Here is a 25936-nt window from a genome sequence, read left to right as displayed (position 1 = left end):
GATTTCTCCTCCCACCAGCCTCCACCGATCAGAACACTTGGTCACCTTGGGCGTCATGTTGTTGGTGATGCAGAAGGCCAGGTGCTGCTGGATGCTCTCCATGCTGTGGCAGTGCTGCTGCCTGGTGGTGCGGAGGTACTTCTGCAGGGAGCGGGCCATGGAGGGGAAGATGGCCTGGGCGGCCTCGCGGGGGTCCATCACGTCCCCGGGGGCTTTCTTCTGCTCCTCCTCCTGCATGCGCTTGATGTGTGTGAAGGCCTCCTCTACCGCCACCACCAGTCTAGGAGGGCACATGAAATGTGGTTGTTCAGCGCGCAATGTGGTTGTTCAGCGCGCAATGTGGTTGTTCAGCGGGCAATGTGGTTGTTCAGCGCACAATGATGTAGTGTATACTTCTACTACAGGGGCTTTGGAAACATCTAAAAAGGCTTTACATGGCATAGGAGTAACTACAAAAATATATAGAAATAAAACAATTACCTGCACTTGTCTTTTCCTATTAGCCTTGAATTAGCTGATAACTACAGTGCCAGTCAAAAGTTTGGACACACCTACTAACGGAAGGGGTTTTCTTTATTTTTACTATTTTCTACATTGTAGAATAATAGTGAAGACATCAAAACTATGAAATAACACATTTGGAATCATGTAACCAAAAAAAGTGTTAAACAAATCAAAATATATTTTATATTTGAGATTCTTCAAAGTAGCCACCTTTGCACACTCTTGGCAATCTCTCAACCAGCTTCATGAGATAGTCACCTGGAAAGCATTTCAATTAACAGGTGTGCCTTGTTAAAAGTTAATTTGTTAATGTGTTTGATCCAATCAGTTGTGTGTGACAAAGTAGGGGTAGTATACAGAAGATAGCCCTATTTGGTAAAAGAAAAAGTCCATATTATGGCAAGAACAGCTCAAATAAGCAAAGAGAAACAATAGTCCATCATTACTTTAAGACATTAAGGTCAGTCAATCAGAACATTTTATGAACTTTGAAAGTTTCTTCAAGTGCAGTAACAAAAACGATCAAGCACTATGATGCAACTGGCTCTCATGAGGACCGCCACAAGAAAGGAAGACCCCGAGTTACATCTGCTGCAGAGGATAAGTTCATTAGTTACCAGCCTCAGAAATTGCAGCCCAAATAAATGCTTCACTGAGTTTAAGTAACAGACAAATCTCAACATCAACTGTTCAGAGGAGACTGCGTGAATCAGGCCTTCATGGTTGAATTGCTGAAAAGAAACCACTACTAAAGGACACCAATAAGAAGAAGAGACTTGCCTGGGCCAAGAAAATGAGCAATGGACATTAGACCGGTGGAAATCTGTCCTTTGGTCTGAGTCCAAATTGGAGATTTTTGGTTCAAACCGCTGTGTCTTTGTGAGACAGGGTGTAGGTGAATTCTGCATGTGTGGTTCCCACCGTGAAGCATGGAGGAGGTGGTGTGATGGTGCTTTGCTGGTGACACTCTCTGTGATTTATTTAGGATTCAAGGCACAGTTAACCAGCATGGCTACCACAGCATTCTGCAGCGATATGCAATCCCATCTGGTTAGCGCTTAATGGGACTATCATTTGTTTTTCAACAAGACAATGACCCAACACACACAGCCTGGAGGTAAGTGCTATTTGACCAAAAAGGAGAGTGATGGAGTGCTGCATCAGATGACCTGGCCTCCACAATCACCCGACCTCTAACCAATTGAGATGGTTACTATGAGTTGGCCTGCAGAGTGAAGGAAAATCAGCCAACAAGTGCTCAGCATATGTGGGAACTCCTTCAAGACTGTTCGAAACACATTCCAGGTGAAGCTGGTTGAGAGAATGCCAAGAGTGTGCAAAGCTGTCATCAAGGCATAGGTTGCTACTTTGAAGAATCTAAAATATATTTTGATTTGCTTAACACTTTTTTGGTTACTACATGATTCCATATGTGTTATTTCATAGTTTTGATGTCTTCACTATTATTCTACAATGTAGAAAAGAGTACAAATAAAGAAAAACCCTTGAATGAGTAGGTGTGTCCAAACTTTTGACTGGTACTGTACTTTATTTTGGGAAAACTTTCTTACAACAACTGTGTCTCACCTAGCTATCTTAAGATTAATGCACTAATTATAAGTTGCTCTGGATAAGAGCGTCTGCTTAGCAATTCAAATGTAAATGTAATCTAATATCAAACCAAAGAGATGAGACATACTTTAGTATCTGTTTGGTTGGTATGTCCAAACGGCTCCTTTACCACAAATATGTATAAAAACAATACCCATATGTCCTTCCATTCATTTATCAAACAGCCGAAAACCCCCCCAAACCTGTCTCTCACCGGGCCTTGCGTTTGCGGACGCGTCTCTCGTGCTCCGCCTCCTCGTAGTACAGCTCGTTGTGACTGGTGTCTCGGCGGCGGGCGGCAGCGGCAATCATAGCCCTAGACTGGGAGTGGGCCAATCCGGTCGCTGCGTTGTTCTCAGGGCCTAGGGAGGCAGACAACAGAGGGATGTTAGGTTAATACAGGTGTTCATTACTTCCATTGATACAGAATTTTGCTAAGTCAGAGTGTCAAGATATCTCCACACTAAAAAAACATGCCCTATACTCAGCGTAACACAAACATATAGACACTGTTAAAAAAAATGTGTGACAACTGAACAAACACTTTTGTGTCTTTGAATAGTAGTAAAACCTAAAATCGTAAAGGACGGAACACTGTAATCATCAAAAGAAAGAAATCGATATAGTTGAAAATGCATGTACCAAGTTGAAACCACCACACCCACGCATCCACTGTAACATTCAGTTATTCCGGGTTCTCTGCTACTCTGCCCCTCTGTGTCTTTGGGCGGTGCCGAGTGTCCGTCTTAATAAACTTCCCCGGCCAACTTCAAAAGTTGAATGTCAGGCGCATGTCATTATGAGAGTGTTAATATGCAAGAGAGCGACGGCTCATGTTAATAGGGGCTAAGAGAGGGAGCTGCTGCAGTATTAATGTAGGGGAGGCTGGGGGTTCGGGACGGGAGAATTATATTATATATCCATGCCCTATTTCTCCAGTCTGAGAAACGGCAGCCATGTTTGCACTGCCAGTCAGGTCATGAACCCGTCAACTCACCAACCCAAAAGAGAGATTTGTTTTCTTTTGAAGTAGTAATGTTGGGGGTTAATACTACGAAGAGGAACTACCTGGTGATCAAAAGAACACAGCTTGCTTGATGTAAAGGAGAGAGCCCTGTGGGGCTGTACATGGGCATTTCAGTATCAAATATAGTACTGAAAAGCTAAACATTGGGAATTAAGGGTGACTGTCTACGAGTATCATGATTCATTTCAGCAAAGCCATGTCTCCTGCTGCCTCATCTGAAGTGTGTGTTCTAACAGCCTCTACCATGCTTAGTGGTTAGGTGATGGATCTTGGTCATGGATTCTGGAGGGAGAATAGTCTCTCTCCCAGACTACCCCAAAATCACTGTCCCTGCTGCAGTTACTGTGATGACACTCCCCAGAGACCAGCTCCTCAATGAGGAGAACGAGAGGAGAGCGACAGAGTGGGAAGTATAGCTATTGATTTAACACTGCTGGCTGTCTCATCTCTGAGCGCTACTGGAGGGTTGAGGGAGAGATGGAGAGGAGGGAGGCAGAGATAGAATAGAGGGAGGAAGAGAGCAAGAGCCAGAGAGAGAGAGGGGCAGTGAGCGAGGGGGGGGGGGGGAACGGTACACTTATGGGGAACACAGAGAAGGAGATTGCTTCATGAGTAGTCACAGGCAGTCCTGATGCCTCTTCACTTCAAAACATGTTCAAACAAACGCATTTATTTACTTTCCCTATTAGATTTCGCTCTTGCCCAGAGCTGATTTTACAAATTGAACAAATTATTATTCATATCAGAAACAGTCAAAGCAAGTGTTCAGCTAAAAGTGAAAATGTATAACATTAGTAAATAGAAGCAGCGATAAATAGTCACTAGGTCAACGTCCATAGTGACATCACATGCTTCGGGTGTGGCCTACACAAGCGAGTTTAATCATTTCACAGCTGTGTCTCTAAACCAATGAGGTATGCCGATTACAGTGGAGAGCAAGGGGATTGGTTTGGTGTGCAGCTTCAGTGAGAGAGAGGCGGGTTAGTCAGTGAGTCCAGACAGTGTTCAGAGATGCAGGGTTTTAGTGAGTTATTCTATAGAACTGCTGAACTTAATGTCCAAAAGGTAAGCTTTCAGTTTGGCTTTAAAGACCTCTGGGTGTTAGAGAGCAACCGAGGAGAGGAGAGAGTCAACCATCAAGCCCAAAGGACAGATAAGAGAACATGTATAGATAAACCCAAGGAGTCTCCATGCACTCACCAGTCGCGGGGGATGCCGGGAACTCACCATCCACATTATAGACCTTGAGGCCGGCCAGGTGCTTGGCGGCCCGGGACTTGGAGGCGGTGAGCAGGGCCGGGTTGTGGACAGAGTAGTCCCTGTAGTAGTTCTCTATGATGACCAATGCTGCCCGCTGAATACTGAGCACACACACACAGAGAGGAAGAATAAGGAGAGGAGATTTACTTGGAACCTGGACATAGAGGATAAAAAAATGTACTTAAGCTAATAAAATACACGATTTAAAAATAAAACAAAGTGATTAATGCATGTCTCAGAAATAAACCCAGATTTTTTTTTTTTACAAATCGATACAGACACACACACAGAGAGCGAGAGAGACAGAGACAGAGACAGACAGAGAGAGAGAGAGAGAAACAGACACAGAGACAGACACAGAGAGAGACAGACATAGAGAGACACAGACATAGAGAGAGAGATGCACAGAGACAGAGACAGACAGAGATAAAGGGAGAGATGGAGAGAAAGAGGAAGATTGAGAGAGGGGAGTGTGAGGAGAGGAGTCACTAGCGCCAGGAATGTGAGTGTGACTGTGTTACTTTGAGCCATCATGTTATCGTTAACCCCCCCTTGAACACAGGGACATATCCCTGCTGCCTAGGCTCTGTCAAATAAAACCAGAACAGAACCTCACAGCGCTGCTGGGAGAGAGAGGCTGAGGTAGAGAGAGACAGACTACTTCCTATTGCTGCTGCAGCATGGACGTCATGTCCCGGCACAACATGCCATGTCTTGCCTCTCAAGGACGGCAATATTTCACCAGTTGAGACTTTACATATGTGTTCTGTTCTTGTGCTTTAGCAATCCATTATGTAGCAACCGAGTATGGCCTGAACCCATCTCTAAGCCATTGGCTATGCGGACATGTAGTCAAGTGATCAATGTACCAGTGCTGATTAGCCAGATACACAATACCAATTCATTCAGCGTGTGTACCCATTCTGTTTACGTGCCTTTACACACGTCCAGGTTGACCGTTGGGGTTTTGATCTAGAAATGCCAGGTATGATTTTCTGCTGTAGCTTATTGTAGCCTACTGACCCAATCTAGTCCTGTCAGTATGGTGCTGAGACACAGTCATAGCCCAGTTCCTCTACGTTGTAACTGCATTGAACCCACTAACAGAGCAGCAGCAGATGCAAGCAGCTTTTCAAAGGCCTACAGAAGCACAGGGTCATTCCTCACGACTCAACTGACTAGTCTACAGTTCCCTAGCTCCAGAAAAAACGGCCCATATGTCAGGGAGTGAGGGAGTCTCCCCTCCCTCTCTCCTCCCCTCCTATTTGACACGGAATCCTGTCGCTCTTTCAATTCAAAGGGCTCTCTCCTTTTACATCTTCCTCCATGCCCCTCCCTCCCTTCCTCTCCCAGGGACTCGTGTCATTTGTTAAGACGAGCGGGGGCACTAACTTAACTGTTGCAGACCGAGTCAGGGAGGGAGGAAGTACCACGTGCTGGCCTGGAAGCATGTGCTTCCTATTTCCCCCTGGGGCGCCAGGCAGCACACTGAGGCTACTGTCCCCCTCTGTAGACAGACACAGTCCTCTCTTCTAACCCATCCTCTTTATTCCCCTATTGATACGACACACCACGAGAAAGATTTACTGCTGTGTACCGTTCCACACACACGTGTGTGTGTGAGAGTGAGTGAGAGTGAGAGGAGACGTAGATAGAAACAGTCATGGGACGTCCTAATAGCAGTGACATTGGGGGGGAGGGTGAGAGAGGTATGCAACTTTACACACCCAGTGCTGACGCAGGGGAAATGTCAGGCTAAGTGACAGGACATTATGGACATATCCTCTCCCTCATTCCAGTGCAGTATATATATATATACACATACATACATTACATACCACAGTGCCCTCAAAGTATTCAGAAGCCTTGACTTTTTCCACATTTTGTTGTGTTGCAGCCTGAATTTAAAATGGATACTATTTAGATTGTGTGCCACTGATCTACACACAACACCCCAATGTCAAATTGGAATTGTTTTTCTAAATGTTTACAAAATTACAGATTTTTTTATGATTACTCCATATCTGTACCACGCATACAATTATCTGTAAGGTCCCTACAATACAAAAATATATCTTTGAGCATGGTGAAGTTATTAATTATGCTATGGATGGTGTGTCAATACACCCTGTCACTACAAAGATACAGACGTCCTTCCTAACTCAGTTGCCGTAGAGGAAGGAAACTGCTCAGGGATTTCACAATGAGGCTAATAGTGACTTTAAAACAGTTACAGAGTTTAATGGCTGTGATAGGAGAAAACTGAGGATGGATCAACAACATTGTAGTTACTCCACAATACTAACCTAAATGACAGAGTGAAAAGAAGGAAGTCTGTACAGAATAAAAAATATTCCAAAACATGCATCCTGTTTCCAATAAGGCACTAAAGTAATACTGCATAAAATATGGCAAAGAATTTTACTTTTTGTCCTGAATATGAAGCGTTTTGTTTGGGGAAAATCCAACTGAAAACATCACTCACTGATTACCACTTCATATTTTCAAGCATGGTGACGGCTGCATCATGTTATGGATATGATTGTCATCAGCAAGGACTAGGGAGTCTTTTTTAGGATAAAAAGAAACAGAATAGAGCTAAACACAGACAAAATCCAAGAGGAAAACCTGGTTCAGTCTGCTTTCCAACAGACACTGGGAGACAAATTCACCTTTCAGCAAGACAATAACCTAAATCTCAAGGCCAAATATACACTGGAGTTGCATTGAATGTTCCTGAGTGGCTTTGTTACAGTTTTGACATAAATCTACTTGAAAATCTATGGCGAGACCTGAAAATGGCTGTCTAGCAACGATCCTCAACCAACTTGACAGAGCTTGAAGAATTTCAAAAATAATAAAAACGGGCAAATATTGTACAATCCAGGTGTGGAAAGCTCTTAGACTTACCCAGAAACACTCACAGCTGTAATCGCTGCCAAAGGTATTGACTCAGGGGGTGAATACTTATGTAATCAAGATATGGTTTTCATTTTTAATTCATCTTAAAAATTAAATAATTTAATGTTTTCCACTTTGACACTTTGTATTTTGTATAGATTAAAAAATAAAAGACAATTAAATCCCAATTGTAACAAAAAAAAGTGGAAAAAGTGAAGGCGTGTGAACACTTTCTGAAGGCACTATTATATACTGTATATAAATATATATATATATATCCCATATGACTGATACAGAGAAAACGATCACGGCAGGATGAAGGGTGTTAGTGGATGTGAACATACGGAGGAGGCAGGTGGGTTCACAAACCCACAACTACGATGTCAAATACATGGATGTATAAACATATTGCTGGCATGGTACACAGACAGAGAGAGACACACCACTGGCATGGCACACAGACAGACAGACTGTCAGTATACCATACCAGCCGTGTCTGTCTGACACATTCTGACATTGCCAAAACAAAGGCACACTGTAAAACAACTTTGTCTAGTTTTAAATCCACTTAAAGCTATAATTCATTTATACATACTGTATGGAGACGTTTCGTCAGACACACGCAGTTGTGCATTAGCACAAAACAAGTACAAACTACTAAACCAACTTCCTAAAGTTAACTACACTACATACACCCATTGTGATGAAGGCAGCACTTTGAGCAGTCAGGGTCTCTGGTGCTCGGTACTTTGATCAATTATTAAACTACAGCAGAAAGAGGAGACAAACAAATAAAGCCCAAACACTGGCCTAGATATGAGCCTGACTGTGCCTCGGTTGCCTGTGGCTCTTCTCTACCGTAAGTAGCGACTTGTTATGGTAGACCACACTGGAAATAGGGGACAATTAATGAGGAGAATAGCAGGATTCCTGCGGAGGTGAATCTCTGGTAATGCTGGTGTTAGGATCTTGAGCATTTCCTCAGGCTTCTTCTGCCCTGAGATTGGCATCAAAGAACGGCCAGGTCAGAGTCAGACAGAAGAACAGGCCTCCTGGCCAGGTTCATTGTTCTGATATCCCATCAGACACTTGCCAGACAGCCTGCCTGCCAGACACACAGAGGAATGTCCTCACCAGTTGCCTGGGAATGGAGGAGGAGGACAGGCATGGGAAAACGGCTGGAAACAACCCAGTCTCCACTGGAACCTGAGAATCTGTGTGTGTGTGTGTGTACAAAAGTGTGTATTATGAGTGTGTATGGTATGAATCTTCTCTGACCAGATGCTCAGTGTGGCCTGTAGGGAGCACTAATTAGCTGTTTGTTTACAAGTGCATACAGACAGAGAGAGTGCTGCTGCGTTGGCCGGCTGAGGAAAATAGCAAGGCACGTTATGAGCGACAACAGCCCCAGGGCAGCCTCTAACAACACTAGTGAAGCAGAGGCTAAAGCACTTTACATGTCCATCATCTGTCACTGTACTGAGGTAGACAAAGGTGAACCAGAGGGCCCCGGCATAATACCAACATATGTTATGTTTGAGGCCCTCACAAAAGGGGATATGATAGAGCGAGAGAGAGAGCGGATTTTGACAGTCTTACTATATCTTTCAGCAACTCGTCATGAGGTAAAACGTCTTCCTGGTACAGTCAGACGGCACATCAAAAGGACAAAGTCACTACAGACCAGGTTCTTCTAGTCTGAGCTGTTCTCTCTGGCTTATTACTTCTATTACTCATATTACACACACACACACACTCTCCTCTTACTTTTTCTCTGCTCTCTCCTTCTCAGCCTGCTCTACCCACTGAGTTGTCCAGTCTTACTTTCAAGGACTTTTCTCCTCTCGCATCCTCCCCCTCTCCATTCTCCCTCCCCCCATCAGTCTCCCTTCCCCCTCTCGCTCACCCGCCCTCTCCCTCCGCATCTCACCTGAGCTGGCCCAGGTTGTAGTGGCGTGTCTCTCCGTCGGTGGAGCGCGTGACGCAGACAGAGAAGGCGGGCTGCAGCTGCCTGAGCTCCAGCAGAACGATGGCCAGGTAGTGGATGAAGAGCAGAGCGTCTACTAGAGATACAGCGTACTGCACGATGCCCTGGTAGTTCTCATCCTGGCAACAACAGACAACCCAGCAGCTGTTAGTGTCAATACACTACCTACAGTCGTGGCCAAAGGTTTTGAGAATGACACAAATATTAATTTTCACAAAGTCTGCTGCCTCAGTTTGTATGATGGCAATTTGCATATACTCCAGAATGTTATGAAAAGTGATCAGATGAATTGCAAAGTCCCTCTTTGCCATGCAAATGAACTGAACCCCCAAAAACATTTCCACTGCATTTCAGCCCTTCCACAAAAGGACCAGCTGACATGTCAGTGATTCTCTCGTTAACACAGGTGTGAGTGTTGACGAGGACAAGGCTGGAGTTCACTCTGTCATGCTGATTGAGTTCGAATAACAGACTGGAAGCTTCAAAAGGAGGGTGGTGCTTGAAATCATTGTTCTTCCTCTGTCAAACATGGTTACCTGCAAGGAAACACATGCCGTCATCATTAGTTTGCACAAAAAGGGCTTCACAGGCAAGGATAATCAACCATTATTGGATCATCAAGAACTTCAAGGAGAGCGGTTCAATTGTTGTGAAGAAGGCTTCAGGGCACCCAAGAAAGTCCAGCAAGCGCCAGGACCACCTCCTAAAGTTGATTCAGCTGCGGGATCGGGGCACCACCAGTACAGAGCTTGCTCAGGAATGGCAGCAGGCAGGTGTGAGTGCATCTGCACGCACAGTGAGGCGAAGACTTTTGGAGGATGGCCTGGTGTCAAGAAGGGCAGCAAAGAAGCCACTTCTCTCCAGGAAAAACATCAGGGACAGACTGATATTCTGCAAAAGGTACAGGGATTGGACTGCTGAGGACTGGGGTAAAGTCATTTTCTCTGATGAATCCCCTTTCCCGATTGTTTGGGGCATCTGTAAAAAAGCTTGTCCGGAGAAGACAAGGTGAACGCTACCATCAGTCCTGTGTCATGTCAACAGTAAAGCATCCTGAGACCATTCATGTGTGGGGTTGCTTCTCAGCCAAGGGAGTGGGCTCACTCACAATTTTGCCTGAGAACACAGCCATGAATAAACGAATGGTACCAACACATCCTCCGAGAGCAACTTCTCCCAACCATCCAGGAACAGTTTGGTGACGAACAATGCCTTTTCCAGCATGATGGAGCACCTTGCCATAAGGCAAAAGTGATAACTAAGTGACTTGGGGAACAAAATATCGATATTTTGGGTCCATGGCCAGGAAACTCCCCAGACCTTAATCCCATTGAGAACTTGTGGTCAATCCTCAAGAGGCAGGTGGACAAACAAAACCCCACAAATTCTGACAAACTCCAAGCATTGATTATGCAAGAATGGGCTGCCATCAGTCATGATGTGGCCCAGAAGTTAATTGACAGCATGCCAGGGCGGATTGCAGAGGTCTTGAAAAAGAAGGGTCAACACTGCAAATATTGACTCGTTGCATCAACTTCATGTAATTATCAATAAAAGCCTTTGACCCTTATGAAATGCTTGTAATTATACTTCAGTATTCCATAGTAACATCTGACAAAAATATCTAAAGACACTGAAGCAGCAAACTTTGTGAAAATTAATATCTGTGTCATTCTCAGAACTTTTGGCCACGACTGTAGGTACACACCAGTGGAGGCTGCAGAGGGGAGGGCGGCTCATAATAATGGCTGGAACAGAGCGAATGGAATGGCATCAGACACATAGAAACCATGTGTTTTATAACATTCCACTTATTCCGCTCCAATCATTACCACGAGCCCGTCCTCCCCAATTAAGGTGCCACCATCCTCCTGTGGTATACACACATTCATGACAAGAGATTTACATACATGAAAGCAATGACAAACAAACTGAATACTTGAAGAGGCAGATGTGGTGGCCAGTAATTAGATGCATTACAAACACTGTGAGTGTAAGTCTCTCTCTCTCCCTGCTGTACCTGGGAGTCCAGTATCCTTACGCCATAGAACAGCCAGTAGGACACGACGAACAGCAGCACCAGCACGGCCAGCAGCGCTCTGAACACAAACACCCGGGGCAGGCTGGCGCGCGGAGCCCGGAAGAACAGCGCCCACACGGCCAACAGCAGTATCAACAGCTTAAACGCCACGGAAATAAAGAGGCCCTCGCAGGCCGTGCCGCACACCAGGAGCTTGTCAGGCCAGAGGAGGTGGGGGAGAGCCAGGAAGGCCAGGGGAGTGAGGAAGACCAGCAGGCCCAGAACCACAGCCAGGGTCAGGCTAAAGTAGCGCCGGCAGTCCAGGCCCACGCTGTCCTCCAGGTCCTTGGTGATCCGGACAATGTCCTCCTGGGACAGGCTGTGTTCCGACGTCCCCGTGACGGCCGTGGTGGTCTCGCCCCAGTTGTCATCCTGGGAGGAGGGAGGGAGGGAGGGGGAAGGAGGACGGGAGAAAGAGAGAAGAGTCCGTGTTAAATACTGATGATGTTACTACTGGAGTCAAATTTATTAGTGACAGGAAAAGTTATAAATCTGGCAAGTCAGGCCGGAATTTTCTACTCTAGGCTCATTTCCATAGACAGCTTAAAAGCTGTGCTCATTTCCGTTCAAAAGTCAACCAGGGAGGGGAGGACGAGCAAACAAAGAGAGTTAGAGAACGAGAGAAAGAAAGATGGGAAATGGAAAAAGAAAACAGAGAATGGAGTGACTGCCTGGGGTACGCGAGGCGCTGACGTCTGTGTTTTCTGTCAACCACAGATAATAAAGGTCATTTGTGACTGGCGAGAGCTCCTAAAACAACACAGATAAGAACCTTTCTAACACTGTACCAACACAGGCCCACAGTGTAGACTGCTAACTGAGCTGCCAGAGAGGGCTACCCAATACAAACCAACAGGGAGACTGGACAGACAAGACCAGAGACTATCTATCCATCTTGCTGCTCTTTCCCTAGTTCCCCAACGACAACAGATGGAGCCTGATTTGATTTCCTCAGCAGACTCCAATTTAAATCAGCAGGCAGCTAAAAATAGCACAGAGGGGAGAAAAAGGGAATTCATACAGGATGCATTTACCATCCATCTGAGATAGGGGACTGCACAGTGTGGGTGTGTTGGTGTGGGGGGGGGGGGGGGGGGGGGGGGGGGGGGGGGTTCTCTTTGTCCCATGGCCCGGAGTTAAAACAGCACAGGATAGGCAGGAGGAAGCAGAACAATAGAAGGCCAAGCTTTAGTGACACTCTATCCTCAGTCGGAAAGATGCAGCAGCCACAGTTACTATCCCACTGTAATCAGGCCAGCTCGTACTGCAGTGTCCAGAGACAACCTACATTTAGTTAATGTTGCTGTTGTGGGTTCAATACATTAGAGTGTGTTTGATGTCCCTTTCCCAGCCACTTACAGACAACCACAATGTTATTCACTGTGTTCAACTTCAAGGGGTAACATTAATGAAGCAGAGAGCAACCAAGTGAGGCAAATAAAATCAAATTGTATTTGTCACATGCGCATAATATAACAGGTTAGGACCTTAGTGAAATGATTACTTACAAGCCCTTAACCAACAATGCAGTTAATAAAAATATCTACAAAAATAAGAATAAAAAGTACAAATAATTAAGAGCAGCAGTAAAATAACAATAGCGAGACTATATACAGGGGGTACTGGTACAGAGTCAATGTGGAGGCTATATACAGGGGGACCGGTACAGAGTCAATGTGGAGGCTATATCAGGGGGTACTGGTACAGAGTCAATGTGGAGGCTATATATACAGGGTAACATGTACAATAGCCAATGTGGAGACTATATACAGGAGTAGCGGCTACAGAGTCAATGTGGAGGCTTATATACAGGCGGGTACCGGTAACAGAGTCAACGTGGAGGCTATATACAGGGGGGTACTGACACAGAGTCAATGTGGGGCTATATACAGGGGGTACTGGTACAGATGTCAATGTGGAGAACTATATACAGGGGGTACAGGTAAGAGTCAATGTGGAGGCTATATACACGGGGGTACGGTACAGAGTCAATGTGAGGCTATATACAGGGGGTAACGGTACAGAGTCAATGTAGAGGCTATATACAGGGGTACCGCTACAGAGTCAATGTGGAGGCATATACAGGAGGTACCGATTAGAGTCAATGTGGAGACTATAATCAGGGGTACCGGTACATAGTCAATGTGGAGGCTATTTGCAGGGGTACCGTACAAGATCAATGTGGAGACTATATACAGGGGGTACCGGTACATAGTCAATGTGGAGGCTATTTGGCAGGGGGTACCGGTACAGAGTCAATTGGAGGTCTATCTACAGGAGGGTCGGGTACAGAGTCAATGTGTGGGGCACCGGTTAGTCGAGGTAATATGTACGTGTAGGTAGAGTTATTAAAGTGACTATGCATAGATAATAACAGAGTAGCAGCAGCGTAAGGGCGGGGGCAATGCAAATAGTCTGGGTAGCCATTTGATTAGATGTTCAGGAGTCTTATGGCTTGAGGGTAGAAGCTGTTTAGAAGCCTCTTGGACCTAGACTTGGCGCTCCGGTACCGCTTGCCATGTGGCAGCAGAGAGAACCGTCTATGACTAGGGTGGCTGGAGTCTGACAATCTTTAGGGCCTTCCTCTGACACCAACTGGTATAGAGGTCCTGATGGCAGGAAACTTGTCCCCAGTGATGTACTGGGCCGTACACACTACCCTCTGTAGTGCCTTGCGGTCGGAGGCCAAGCAGTTGCCATACCAGGCAGTGATGCAACCCGTCAGGATGCTCTCGATGGTGCAGCTGTAGAACCTTTTGAGGATCTGAGGACCCATGCCAAATCTTTTCAGTCTCCTGAGGTTGTGTCTTGGTGTGTTTGGCGATGTGTACGCCATAGGAACTACACCTCCATCGCTCCTCCATTCCTACAGGCTGAATTCCATCCTTTTAGTAATAAAACCTCTTATATCATGACTTTCTGCCAATTCAAGCAGTCCAAGGGAGGGGTTGACAACACAGTCAAATGTCCAGGTTCTTATCTGAAACAGTAAAAAAACTGACCCACCTAACGGATAACATTCCTGATACAATCCTGACCGATAACACAACCTGACCGATAACACAACCTAACGGTCGTAAATACCCATTAGTCCAGTGAGTCTGGCCTCCAGAGAATAATCCTTATAATGGACCAATGCGTAGGCTGTAAATCACAGTGTAGAGCTGCTGTATGACCTTTGGGGCGAGGAGGTCACAGGGTCAAGACACTGGTGGTTGTTATGTAACTGCACATTTGCATTTAGGTGGAAAACAAACATCCACATCTGATTGAATGTTCAGGTCACATGGCTGGCTTGAATTGCACCATTCAACACTGGAACATATTTCAGTGCCATTTCAACAGTTCCATGCTGTGATTTTGATATAGGAGTCAGCTGACCCCATTGTGTAGTTTCCAGGTGGTGTTGAGCATCAGCACCTTGACTCTACCACCACAGCCCATATCCAGAGCACTGGGATCCTCTAGTCTCCACCTCCCCACTGAACCAGGAAGAGCAGTGTGTCCACAGAGAACACACCAGGGTTATTACCTGACCTACAAACCCAAACCTGCCACAGTAATGAGTGGGGAAAGGGGTAGAGGAGAGGCAAGAGAATTGATGCAGCTCTCAACTGTGTGAGAGCGAGAGTGTGTGTGTATAAGATAGCCCTCATTAACACTAAAGGGTGTTGAAGAGGTCCTTTGCCACTCCATGGTGAGGGTATGAAACAATGGATACTTCAAAACACAGACAGAGAGATGGCTTTATGAATAGAATGATTCCAAATAGAGAATGAGAAACCCATTTTAAATCAATCTCATTTTGATGAAGTGATCTAGGAGAAACACTCCATTAAGGGTTTTCCATTGGTTGGCCCGTACCAACCAGGGCTGGCTTTAGATAGAGAGTTTGGCGATTTTGGATGGGGAAGTTTGGGCCCTTGCCTGCCTGGGGTTTCCCTGTGCCTGCCTGAGTATAAACACTGACCCAAATCTCCTGATAGGACTAGAGAGTCATCAGGGCGCTGATCTAATAGCAGAGAGAGGTGGATGCCCGTGGCTGGAACCACTACCATTCAACACATTCCCCATCACAGACACACAGCTGAAGGAGAGGAGGAAAGAGGGCAGACAAAATAGCGAGAGAGGAGAGCCGAAGGGAGACAGGAGAAAAGGAGGGAGGGTGAATGAGAGAGAAGGGAGAGGGATTGTGGAGTATTACATCCCCCACACACAAACACCTGTCAGGCCTATCCACAACATCCACCCTAATCAGAAACCTGTGGTGATTCACCAACACCTCTATSGTGGTGGGGGAGGGGTTATACAGTGAAAAGTCAGCTGAACAGCCATTGAAACATCCAATTTGACATGTTCTCTCCCACACGCTGATACGCATTCAGAAAGAGAGGGGAGATGGGGAGGGGAGACGGTAAAGAGGAGAGTACACTGGATAGAGGGGTGTAAGCGACACTGACATCCCAATGAGCACTCCTGTGAAATCTGAACAGACTGAGGGAGCAGCAGACAGCACCTCTCTCTCTCTAACATTCTGAGTGCTGAGAAACTGGGCAATAAGACATCTACCCAATCTATACACACGCTAGGCAGCCTAGCAGTTAAGAGTGTTGGGCCAATAACCGAAAGGTCGCTGGTTCGAATCCCCGAGCCGGCAAGGTGAAATAAATCTGCCGTTTACCCTTGAGCAAGGCAGTTAACTTCTTTGGGACAGGGGGGCAGTATTGAGTAGCTTGGACAAAAAGGTGCCCAGAGTAAACTGCCTGCTACTCAGTCCTAAAAGCTAGAATATGCATATAATTAGTAGATTTGGATAGGAAACACTCTGAAGTTTCTAAAACTGTTTGAATGATGTCTGTGAGTATAACAGAACTCATATGGCAGGCAAAAACCTGAGAAAAAATCCAACCAGGAAGTAGGAAATCTGAGGTTTGTAGTTTTTCAACTCTTTGCCTATCCAAGACACAGTGGAAATGGGGTCATATTGCACTTCCTAAGGCTTCCACTAGATGTCAACAGTCTTTAGAACCTTGTTTGATGCTTCTACTGTGAAGGAGGGGGGAATGGGAGCTGAATGAGTCAGAGGTCTGGCAGAGTGCCATGAGCTGACCACGCGCGATCACGTGAAAGTAAGCTTGCGTTCCATTGCATTTCTACAGACAAAGGAATCTCCAGTTGAAACATTATTGAAGATTTATGATAAAAACATCCTAAAGATTGATTCTATACATCGTTTGACATGTTTCTACAGACTAACGGAACTTTTTGACTTTTTGTCTTCTCGCGCCTCATGAATTTGGATTACTGGGCTAAACGTGCGAACAAAAAGGAGGTATTTGGACAAGATTTATGGACTTTATCAAACAAATCAAACATTTATTGTGGAACTGGGATTCCTGGGAGTGCATTCTGATGAAGATCATCAAAGGTAAGTGAATATTTATAATGCTATTTCTGACTTTGTTGGCTCCACAACATGGCGGATATCTGTATGGCTTGCTTTGTGGTCTGAGCGCTGTACTCAGATTATTGCATGGTGTGCTTTTTCGGTAAAGCTTTTTTGAAATCTGACACAGCGGTTGCATTAAGGAGAAGTGGATCTAAAATTCCAATCAATAACACTAGCATCTTCTAACAATATTTATTATGAGTATTTCTGTAAATTGATGTGGCTCTCTGCAAAATCACCGGATGTTTTGGAACTACTAAACGTAACGCTCCAATGTAAACTGAGATTTTTGGATATAAATATGAACTTTATCGAACAAAACATACATGTATTGTGTAACATGAAGTCCTTTGAGTGTCATCTGGTGAAGATCATCAAAGGTTAGTGATTCATTTTATCTCTATTTCTGCTTTTTGTGACTCCTCTCTTTGGCTGGAAAAATGGCTGTGTTTTTCTGTGACTAGGTGCAGACCTAACATAATCGTTTGGTGTGCTTTTGTCATAAAGCCTTTTTGAAATCGGATATTGTGGTGGGATTAACAAGAAGTGTATCTTTAAAATGGTGTGAAATACTTGTATGCTTGAGACATTTTAATTATGGGATTTCTGTTGTTTTGATTTTGGCGCCCTGCACTTTCACTGGCTGTAGAGGTGGGACGCTACCGTCCCAAATAGCCCAGAGAGGTTAACCCCCTAACACCACCTGCTCCCCGGGTGCCGATGACCTGGACGTCGGTTAAGGCAGCCTCTCGGATTCAGAGGGGTTGGGTATAAATGCAGTAGACATTTTGGTTGAATGCATTCAGTTGTGCAACTGAGTAGGTATCCCCCAATTCCCTTTCCCACATGCAAAAAATCCAAACATTTTCACCCAGGACTACTTTCATTCTATTACAAAAAATTAAGAGAGACAATCAGGAAGGAAATGTTTGTCAAACCAAAGTGTAGAAATATTAATGTCGCCAACCATTCAGTGAGTGTGTGTGTGTGTTACTTACGTGTTCATCGATGGGAATCTTTCTCCACGTACAAAGTAAGTGAAATACAGTAACACTATGCGTGACTATAAATACAAGCTATTGTCTCCAATGTTAAATCACATGTCCATAAAAAGGGCTGTGTCCTGCTGTGGTCTGTGGGGTAGATCAAACAGGGCCCTTTGCTCAGAGACGGAGCATAAGCACTCAACAGACTCCCGGGAAATGAGCGGTGTGTGGTTCTGTAAATATAGCAACGTACAGGGGGCATTCCTAGAAGCTGTTAACATTCAGCCCCAACCACAGCCGTGACAAGCAACGCAAAGCAAACAAAGCTGCCAATTACATGTGAAGACAGAGAAGGTGGGCAGTAGCAATGTTCTACACTAACATGGAGGAAATAGGTGGAACAGCCAGGAACAAGGTGGAAGTTCAGACTGCCAGAAAGAGAGTCAGTAGGGATAAATAGGAGTTCTCCAGGGGAAATGACTTCTATGTAAACTAAACACTTGTCCTCTAACCCTCCTATCACATCGTGAGATACAGCTCATTTTGAACTTCATGTAAAATGACCATAAGATTCCAGCTTTGTCATCACCGCCATCATCACAGAGCAGATGTCTCCCTCCAAAAAGACAGCCATTTTTAAATCACTTCTAAAACAGTGGTCTCACAGACAACAGCTACACCAAAAACACTGTCTCTCACTGTATTTAACACATGCATGCACACTACTTGAACACGGATGGCTTGCCAGTTGCATGCATGTCAACTCCTTGGATCCAGACCTCGAACATCCACTTAGATAGTAGGAAATGTTACAGCCCTTGGCCATCCAACAGTCCGTGGTTACTGTGTCTTACCTGGCCTGACTCTGTGCATGGCCCTGGGCTGAGAGCAGGAGTGTCCCCAGGTGGAGAGTTGGAGTCTTCCTCTTCCTTGGAGGTCTCCACCACCATCACCACCTCCACAGTCTCCATCAAAGCGAAGAGCTCATGTCGAAACGGCAAACTTTAAAGTGTAACAGCGTCGCCCGGCCAGGGAGAAGCTTGGCCATAAAGATCCTAGTGCATCTCTCCACTCTGAGACAACCTCTCTGCCTCCACCGCTACCCTGCTGCAGCCTCACCACTAGATCTCCATCACGCCCCGAGAGAGATCGTACTGTATATGGGCTGTGTGTCTCTGGGTTTAATGTACAGGCTTTGAAAAGCAACACACACACAGAGACAGAGAGAAATCACATGGGATGTCCTAATAGCAGCAAGATGGGGGAGGGGGGGGGGGGTGAAAGGGCCAGAGGAGGATGAAGGGGGGGGGTCCATTAAACAAACAGCTGCGCCCCCCAGAGAGAGAGACAGCAAACAAAATACTAAACCAATTAGGCTCAGAGGGCTCCTGCCTGCCACCCCTATTATATCCCCCACCCTCCCATCTTTAAACGCTCTTTTCTATTCCTTCACTGCCCTGGGGCAACTTTTCTCATTCTCTCTCTGCTCATCTTTGCTCCAGTGAAAACCACTCTCCGTCCATTCCTTCTGAGCCACTGAGCACTACGGTGATGGTGTTACAACTTCCCAGATCCCTCGTCAGCAAAGGGCCTGACGAGGGATCTGGGCGGTTTGGGCCAACAAATGAACACACAGTGACGATGACAGTCTTTGTACGGATGAACTGTTCATAGACATTGGATTGCAGGCTTATAGCAGCCTCTATGTAGGATGACAATACAACCACACAGTCACACCAACGTTAGAAGAGCCCTAAAAAAGACGGAGACGTCGTTAAAAGAAACATAGATATTCTTCAGATTCAAGTAAAACGCAGATCTCCAAAAGGACTGGAGTGGACACAGTAACTAACTTCCTGTGTGAAGAAGCGACGTCATCAGGGTTGCACATTTTGGGGAATATTCAGAGGTGGAACATTTCAGTGGGAATTAACAGGAATTAATGGAAATATATGGGAATTAATATTAATACAATTTAAATGTAGATGTTTTTGCATTGGATATAAATACCATATCATATGGGAGACAGAAACATACACCTTTTACCTTATCATAAGTAGACATCATTGCAGATGATTAAATCCTTCCAATAGAAATAACATGTAAAAAAAAATTGTTATGAATTGAACTTTAAATGAGTTGACTCTTCACATGGGATGATTTCACTGAACAACAAAAGAAAGGGAATATTCAATGATCCATCGCATCTCCCAAAAACGTTTTCAACATATGTCTGTAAAATGATAGTCTAGAAACTAAAGCTTTGGTTGTCTTCCTCTCATGCTTCCATGTCTTCTCCATGGACCTCCTCAATGTCCACCTCTTGAACATCAGACTCTGAGGCCTCATCTTCACTGTCAATTTCCAACCTTGCTGAGGATGGCTATTTGTCAGGCTCAAAAAGCCTCAAATTTTCCCGGATGGCCACCAATTGTTCAACCCTTGTATTGGTCAGCCTGTTGCGTGCTTTGGTGTGTGTGTTCCCAAACAAGGACCAGTTGCGCTCTGAGGCGGCGGATGTTGGTGGGATTTGGAGGATGATGGATGCAACAGGGGAAAGAGCCTCTGATCCACAAAGTCCATGACCTGTTCACTGGATGTGCTATCTTGTCCCGGACTTTCTGTTTTGGACTCTCTCTCTACAGCACCTGCTGTCTCTAACTCTGAATGATCGGCTATGAAAAGCCAACTGACATTTACTCCTGGAGGTGCTGACCTGTTGCACTCTCTACAACCACAGTGATTATTATTATCTGGCCATGCTGGTCACCTATGAACGTTTGAACATCTTGGCCATGTTCTGTTATAATCTCCACCTGGCATAGCCAGAAGAGGACTGGCCACCCCTCAGAGCCTGGTTCTTCTCCAGGTTTCTTCCTAGGTTCCAGCCTTTCTAGGGAGTTTTTCCTAGCCACTGTGCTTCTACATCTGCATTGCTTGCTGTTTGGGGTTTTAGGCTGGGATTCTGTACAGCACTTTGTGACATCGGCTGATGTAAAAAGGGCTTTATAAATACATTTGAGTGATTGATTGATTTTGTTGGCACGACAGCCATATTGCATCTCCATCCCAAAGCCCTTGCTTGGAAGTGTACTTCGCCAGACAGCCAAGAAACCTTGCTCTCATCCACGCCAAGGTGACGAGACACAGTAGTGATGACACCATAGGCCTCGTTGATCTCTGCACCAGACAGGATGCTCTTGCCAGCATACTTGGGGTCCAACATGTACGCTGCGGCGTGTATGGGCTTCAGGCAGAAGTCTTCACGCCTTTTGATATATTTCAGAACTGCAGTTTCCTCTGCTTGGAGCAACAGTGAAGTGGGCAGGGCAGTATGGATTTCTTCTCTTACATCTGCAAGCAGAATCTGAACATCAGACAGGATGGCATTGTCTCCCTCAATCCTTGCAATGGCTACCGCTATAGATTTCAGGAGTTTCAGGCTGCTTACCACTCTCTCCCAAAATACATCATCCAGGAGGGTCCTCTTGATGGGGCTGTCCAAATTGTCAGACTGTGATATGGCACATATGTGATATGGCACAGTCCCCATTCCAAAATATGCCACAAGACCTAGAATTGCCATATGTGTATCCCACAAAAAAGGTTCACTGTTTGAAGCTACCTTTTTAAATGAATTTAAGCAAAATTCCCGGGCTTAACTTCCCATGGCAAATTTCCGAAAAAATTCCAGAAACTTACCGGAAAGTTTCTGAACCCTAGACGTCTTCAACCACTTGTCTCCTGCATAGACGGCCTCGAACTCGCCTCAACCCCAGGAAAACCGTGCCAGAGCAAGGAACTTGCATGAGCAGAAAACACACAGAAACAATAATTTTGTTAAAGAGACCTCAACTCATAGAGAAGCAGAGAGGCTCAACTCACCATGGAACCATGGGGGGGGAAATAAGACATGAGAACAAGCCCCGTGCTGCATCCAAGGTCCCGACATCGCTACTACTGTACCTCGTACTTCCCCAACACAGAACGACCTGCAAAATGCACTGTAGTCCTGTTGTTACCTCTTTACCTAACCATCTCAGAGGACAGGCGCTGCTTTAATTGGGCAGAGTTAAACTGGAGGGAGAGAGGGGGGTAGACAGGGGTGGGGATGTACAGTAGAGATGCATGTTATGGGGTTGGGGAATCAGAGGCTGACAGAGTTTAGTTTGATGTCCCGTTGGCACTGCCTCCATTCTGAGGGACCCGGGGGGGAACTATGTCTGCCCCCCTTTGGATTCTGCCTGCCTGCAGTAAACTACAACAAAGACCGATTGGTGGCCAAAAACTTTATTTTTTGGCCACTTTAAGCCGGATTCTCATTCACTTCAATGCCGAGGTTAGGTAGTACACGATCATCACACAGACGTGAACACGTGCACTGGGGAGTACATGTGCAGCACACTGTGTAATGTGCCTTTACAACAGAATTAGCCTACATGACACAAACAAGCTTTGAGGTGAAGGCCTGGAATGAGTCACACACACACACACACACACACACACACACACACACACAGAGGAGCACACACAAACACGAGTACCATGTCTAATGGTTGGGTTCTAAGGATTCTGATTTCATTGACATCCCGTGAACTATAAATAAAGTTAGATCCACTTTCTCTTTTCAAACAGCCCTCTGTCTGTGTAAGCAGGAGAGGTGGGAGGTGGAGGGCTGTTCATTCTCAAAGAATGCTTCCTTGCTTTTACATATCATGTTTCTCCTGGGTGCCACTTCACATCATGGTGGAGCAGTGAGGAACTAGAGTGCATTCCTCAGATGCACAACTCTTATACCCGAGACGAGTACTTCAGAAGTCCCCATTCCACATCTATGGTCTACCGTTACAACACTGATATAATGTATCACACGTGTATGCGAGTAGTCGAGACGAATAGGGACCGCTACTGTTCTCTCGACTGGAGAGGGTTGAGAGTCAGCGCACTAGCATAGCCTGGAGGCTGGAGCTTTGGACTGGTTCCCTCAATAGCAGCCATTCAATATTGTAGCAAACAGCTCTGTTCAAACATCACTGCAGAATCACCTAGAGCTGAAAGCTCATAAAACTGTCAAGGCAAATTATGAGAAAATGGAGCATATTGAGACCAACGCCCTGATTCGCCGATTCAAATACTGTACCCAAACACACAATGACAAACATACTGAGTAAATACTTTATACTGTGTCACACAAGTTTTCCTGACAAGCTCAACAGCAAACAACCCGAAACACACACAGTAACACACACAGTCACACACACCCTGACACACACAGTTCTTTCTGGAAGGCTGGTTATAGCAGAGTAACAGAGGGACACAGCTACACAGAGGTCACAGCTTGCTGAGGGCTGGCACCCTCCTGACAAACACAGCCCCTGCATCTGGGCTCACACACCGTGTCAAAGACACCACACAGTACACACACACACAGTGTCAAAACACAGAAGATACTCACACATACACAGCGCTACAGCCAACCCCCAGACACATGTGAGTATGTCTGGATACATATTTCCAGAAAATAAACCTCCAAATTCAAAAGGACAGTCCAATGCATTGTTAAAAAGTCGTGCAGCCGGCCACATATGAATGTCTGTACTAGGGATATGCACGGTTATTTGAATATTCGAATATCCGAACGGACGTTAGTAATCAAATACTTGTACGAGTATTCATTTTAGCAAGCATAAAAATATTATCGGCCTATGTTAACACTGAAAAGGCTCTCTAAATGAAATTAAAATATCCATGTGATGTGACATTGTTACATACAAGGATATACCATGACATTTCAAATTATTCATTTAATAAAACAAAAATTTCAATGTAGTTTTTATGGCCCGACCCACAAAAAGACCAGTACCCATCCGGTAGCCTTCACGTATGTAGCCTGTTGTTTATGCCTTTCACTAACGCAAGATGGAATAAAATAACAGAATTAAAAGCTAGCAAAATGAAAAGTAGTAGGCTACAACGAACTACCAACAGGTAGGCTGTTGTTTTATCTGAATGGGGTTGTGGAGAAAGCGTAGCATGTGGCCTCAATTAGCCTAGCTAGCTATAGTTGGCTAGCTTAGCTAGCTTCTCTAGGCTACTCCAGTCAAGATAGATATGGGAGGCTGCTACAAATTAGCTAGACTTGGCTATAGCCGAGTTGCATTGGCTACTGCTTCTTGCTCTCCTCCCCTCCCCCCGCACAGACGTCACACACACACACCGCCTTAGCCACCTTAGTGAGTGGTAACGAGCGCAGCCCTGTACTGTGGGACTGTGAGACCGGCATGGCATAGCTTTTAACACAGCAGCTCCTCTCCATCTCTCTCTGAGGAGATTCCCAGAGAGCCTGTATTATTCTGACTGATGCCTATAGTACGCCCGTCAGAATTACCGCAGGCAGGCTGGGCCACAACATGAACACATATACTGAGTGAGTACTGCTGTACCCTAGCAAATCCTGTTGAGGCGCTTAATATATCACACACACGCACGTTCGTACATACATGAACAGTACTAAATACACACCCTGTGTCGTGCACACAAGTCTTGTTCATCCGAGTAAGGGAGTTTGCCAAGTGGGTCAGTAAGGGTTAGTGTAATGGTGAGAGACGGGCTGGTAGTGGTAGTGTTGCTCTGGGCTATACTCTACTGTAGTGAAGATAGAATTTGCACGTGGACGGCAAAATCTCTTGTCCTCCAGTCTGTGTATAAGCCATAACATCTGGATCTGTCCAACTGTCTGTCTTGCTGTTAACATCTATTTTTATATCCCTCCCTCCATCTCTTCAAGGGCCAGGCAGATCTAGCACTCAAAGCCCACTTTCAGCAGTACTTTATCAGCCAAAGCCTGAAACCCTTAAAGCCAGAGTGCCCAGTGTTGAACACCAGAGACTATGTGCACATTGATCAGCTAGCTGTACAACACAAAGGGACATAAACACACTGTGTGTAATCTGAAAGCCTCAATCAGGCCTGTGAAGTCCTCAGCTCAACCAGAAAGGCACAGGGCTTATCCGGACGGTAGATAGACTCGCTCCCATGAGTGGATTTACACATTTGTATTACAAAGAAGTTGTTTACCATAAATCCAACTACAAGCACTGATAAACAGCCACGTGAGCTGAGCTGTCCACCGGTACATACTGTATGTGCCCGTGCCTTTATGATTAAATTACCATCATAATGAGGCATCGCACAATAAATACAAAACAACATAGGAATACAGAAATGTAAAAGTTAAGGAGTTGTCATGTGAGAAAAAGGTCAAGTTCATATTTGGAGGGTTTCCAGCAATGTGGTTTTCTTCCCTGTCTGGGCTGTCTGGGCAGAGTAGTTGTGGAGAGATTGGCCTACCTGGACCTCCTCCCCCAGTACAGACGAGTCTCCCAGCAGCGGTTCTGCTGGCGGTGCGTTGATGGTGACAGACTTCTCCGAGCGGCTGCCATCCTTGCTGCGTGACTTGTGGTGGTCGCGGATGCGCTCCCTGAGAAACAACGACAGGTACACCGGGTGAGTCGACGGGTACGGGGTTACCATGACAACCAGCAGACCGGAGGAGAGAATAGGAAGAAAGCATGTCGGCGTGGCAATAGCAATGGACTGCCACACACTGGATTTCCTGTAAAACCTTGTGTTATTTCTCTCTCTTTGGTTCTCATTCTCTCCCTGTTTCCTCCATAGCGTCAGCAACAACAGGGTTATAGGAGCCATCATCCCCTACGACCTTAATCCTGCTGGATTTTACTTTGAATTTCTTTAATTAGTCTTTTCTCACAGTGAACGTCTGCAGGGGCTTAGCTGAAAAAAATCTGACACACGAAAATGCTAGAACAGGCAGACGCTGTTTGAGTCAGAAAAGAGGACTAGGGGACCAGGGGAATAGAAGACTAGTGGACCAGGGGAATAGAGGACGAGTGCACCAGGGGAATAGAGGACTAGTTGAATAGAGGACTAGGGGAATAGAGGACTAGGGGAATAGAGGACCAGGGGAATAGAGGACCAGGGGACTAGTGGACCAGGGGAAAGGAGGACTAGTGGACCAGGGGAATAGAGGACCAGGGGACCAGGGGAATAGAGGATTTGTGGACCAGGGGAATAGAGGACCAGTGGACCAGGGGAATAGAGGACTAGTGGA

The 25936-nt window shown here is 45.6% G+C and overlaps 1 protein-coding gene across 4 annotated transcripts in view; it reads right to left on the bottom strand.

Annotated features, from left to right (window-relative positions):
* LOC111970857 (vang-like protein 1) overlaps window positions 1–25936 on the bottom strand; it is a 52114-nt gene that overhangs the window by 1146 nt on the left and 25032 nt on the right. For 3 of the 4 annotated variants that reach the window (XM_023997578.2, XM_070445903.1, XM_070445902.1), the window contains exons 3-8: window positions 25156–25285; window positions 11311–11742; window positions 9234–9409; window positions 4343–4503; window positions 2330–2477; window positions 46–280 (exon numbers count right to left, since the gene is read on the bottom strand). In XM_023997578.2, the coding sequence (XP_023853346.1) occupies window positions 46–280; window positions 2330–2477; window positions 4343–4503; window positions 9234–9409; window positions 11311–11742; window positions 25156–25285 (1282 nt within the window). The remainder of the gene's footprint in view (window positions 1–45; window positions 281–2329; window positions 2478–4342; window positions 4504–9233; window positions 9410–11310; window positions 11743–25155; window positions 25286–25936) is intronic. The other variant, XM_023997580.2, reaches the window with a different exon arrangement.

The sequence above is a fragment of the Salvelinus sp. IW2-2015 genome, linkage group LG12 (genome assembly GCF_002910315.2).
Source record: "Salvelinus sp. IW2-2015 linkage group LG12, ASM291031v2, whole genome shotgun sequence".
Taxonomy (NCBI): domain Eukaryota; kingdom Metazoa; phylum Chordata; class Actinopteri; order Salmoniformes; family Salmonidae; genus Salvelinus; species Salvelinus sp. IW2-2015.
This window is presented reverse-complemented; position numbering and strand designations above follow the sequence as displayed.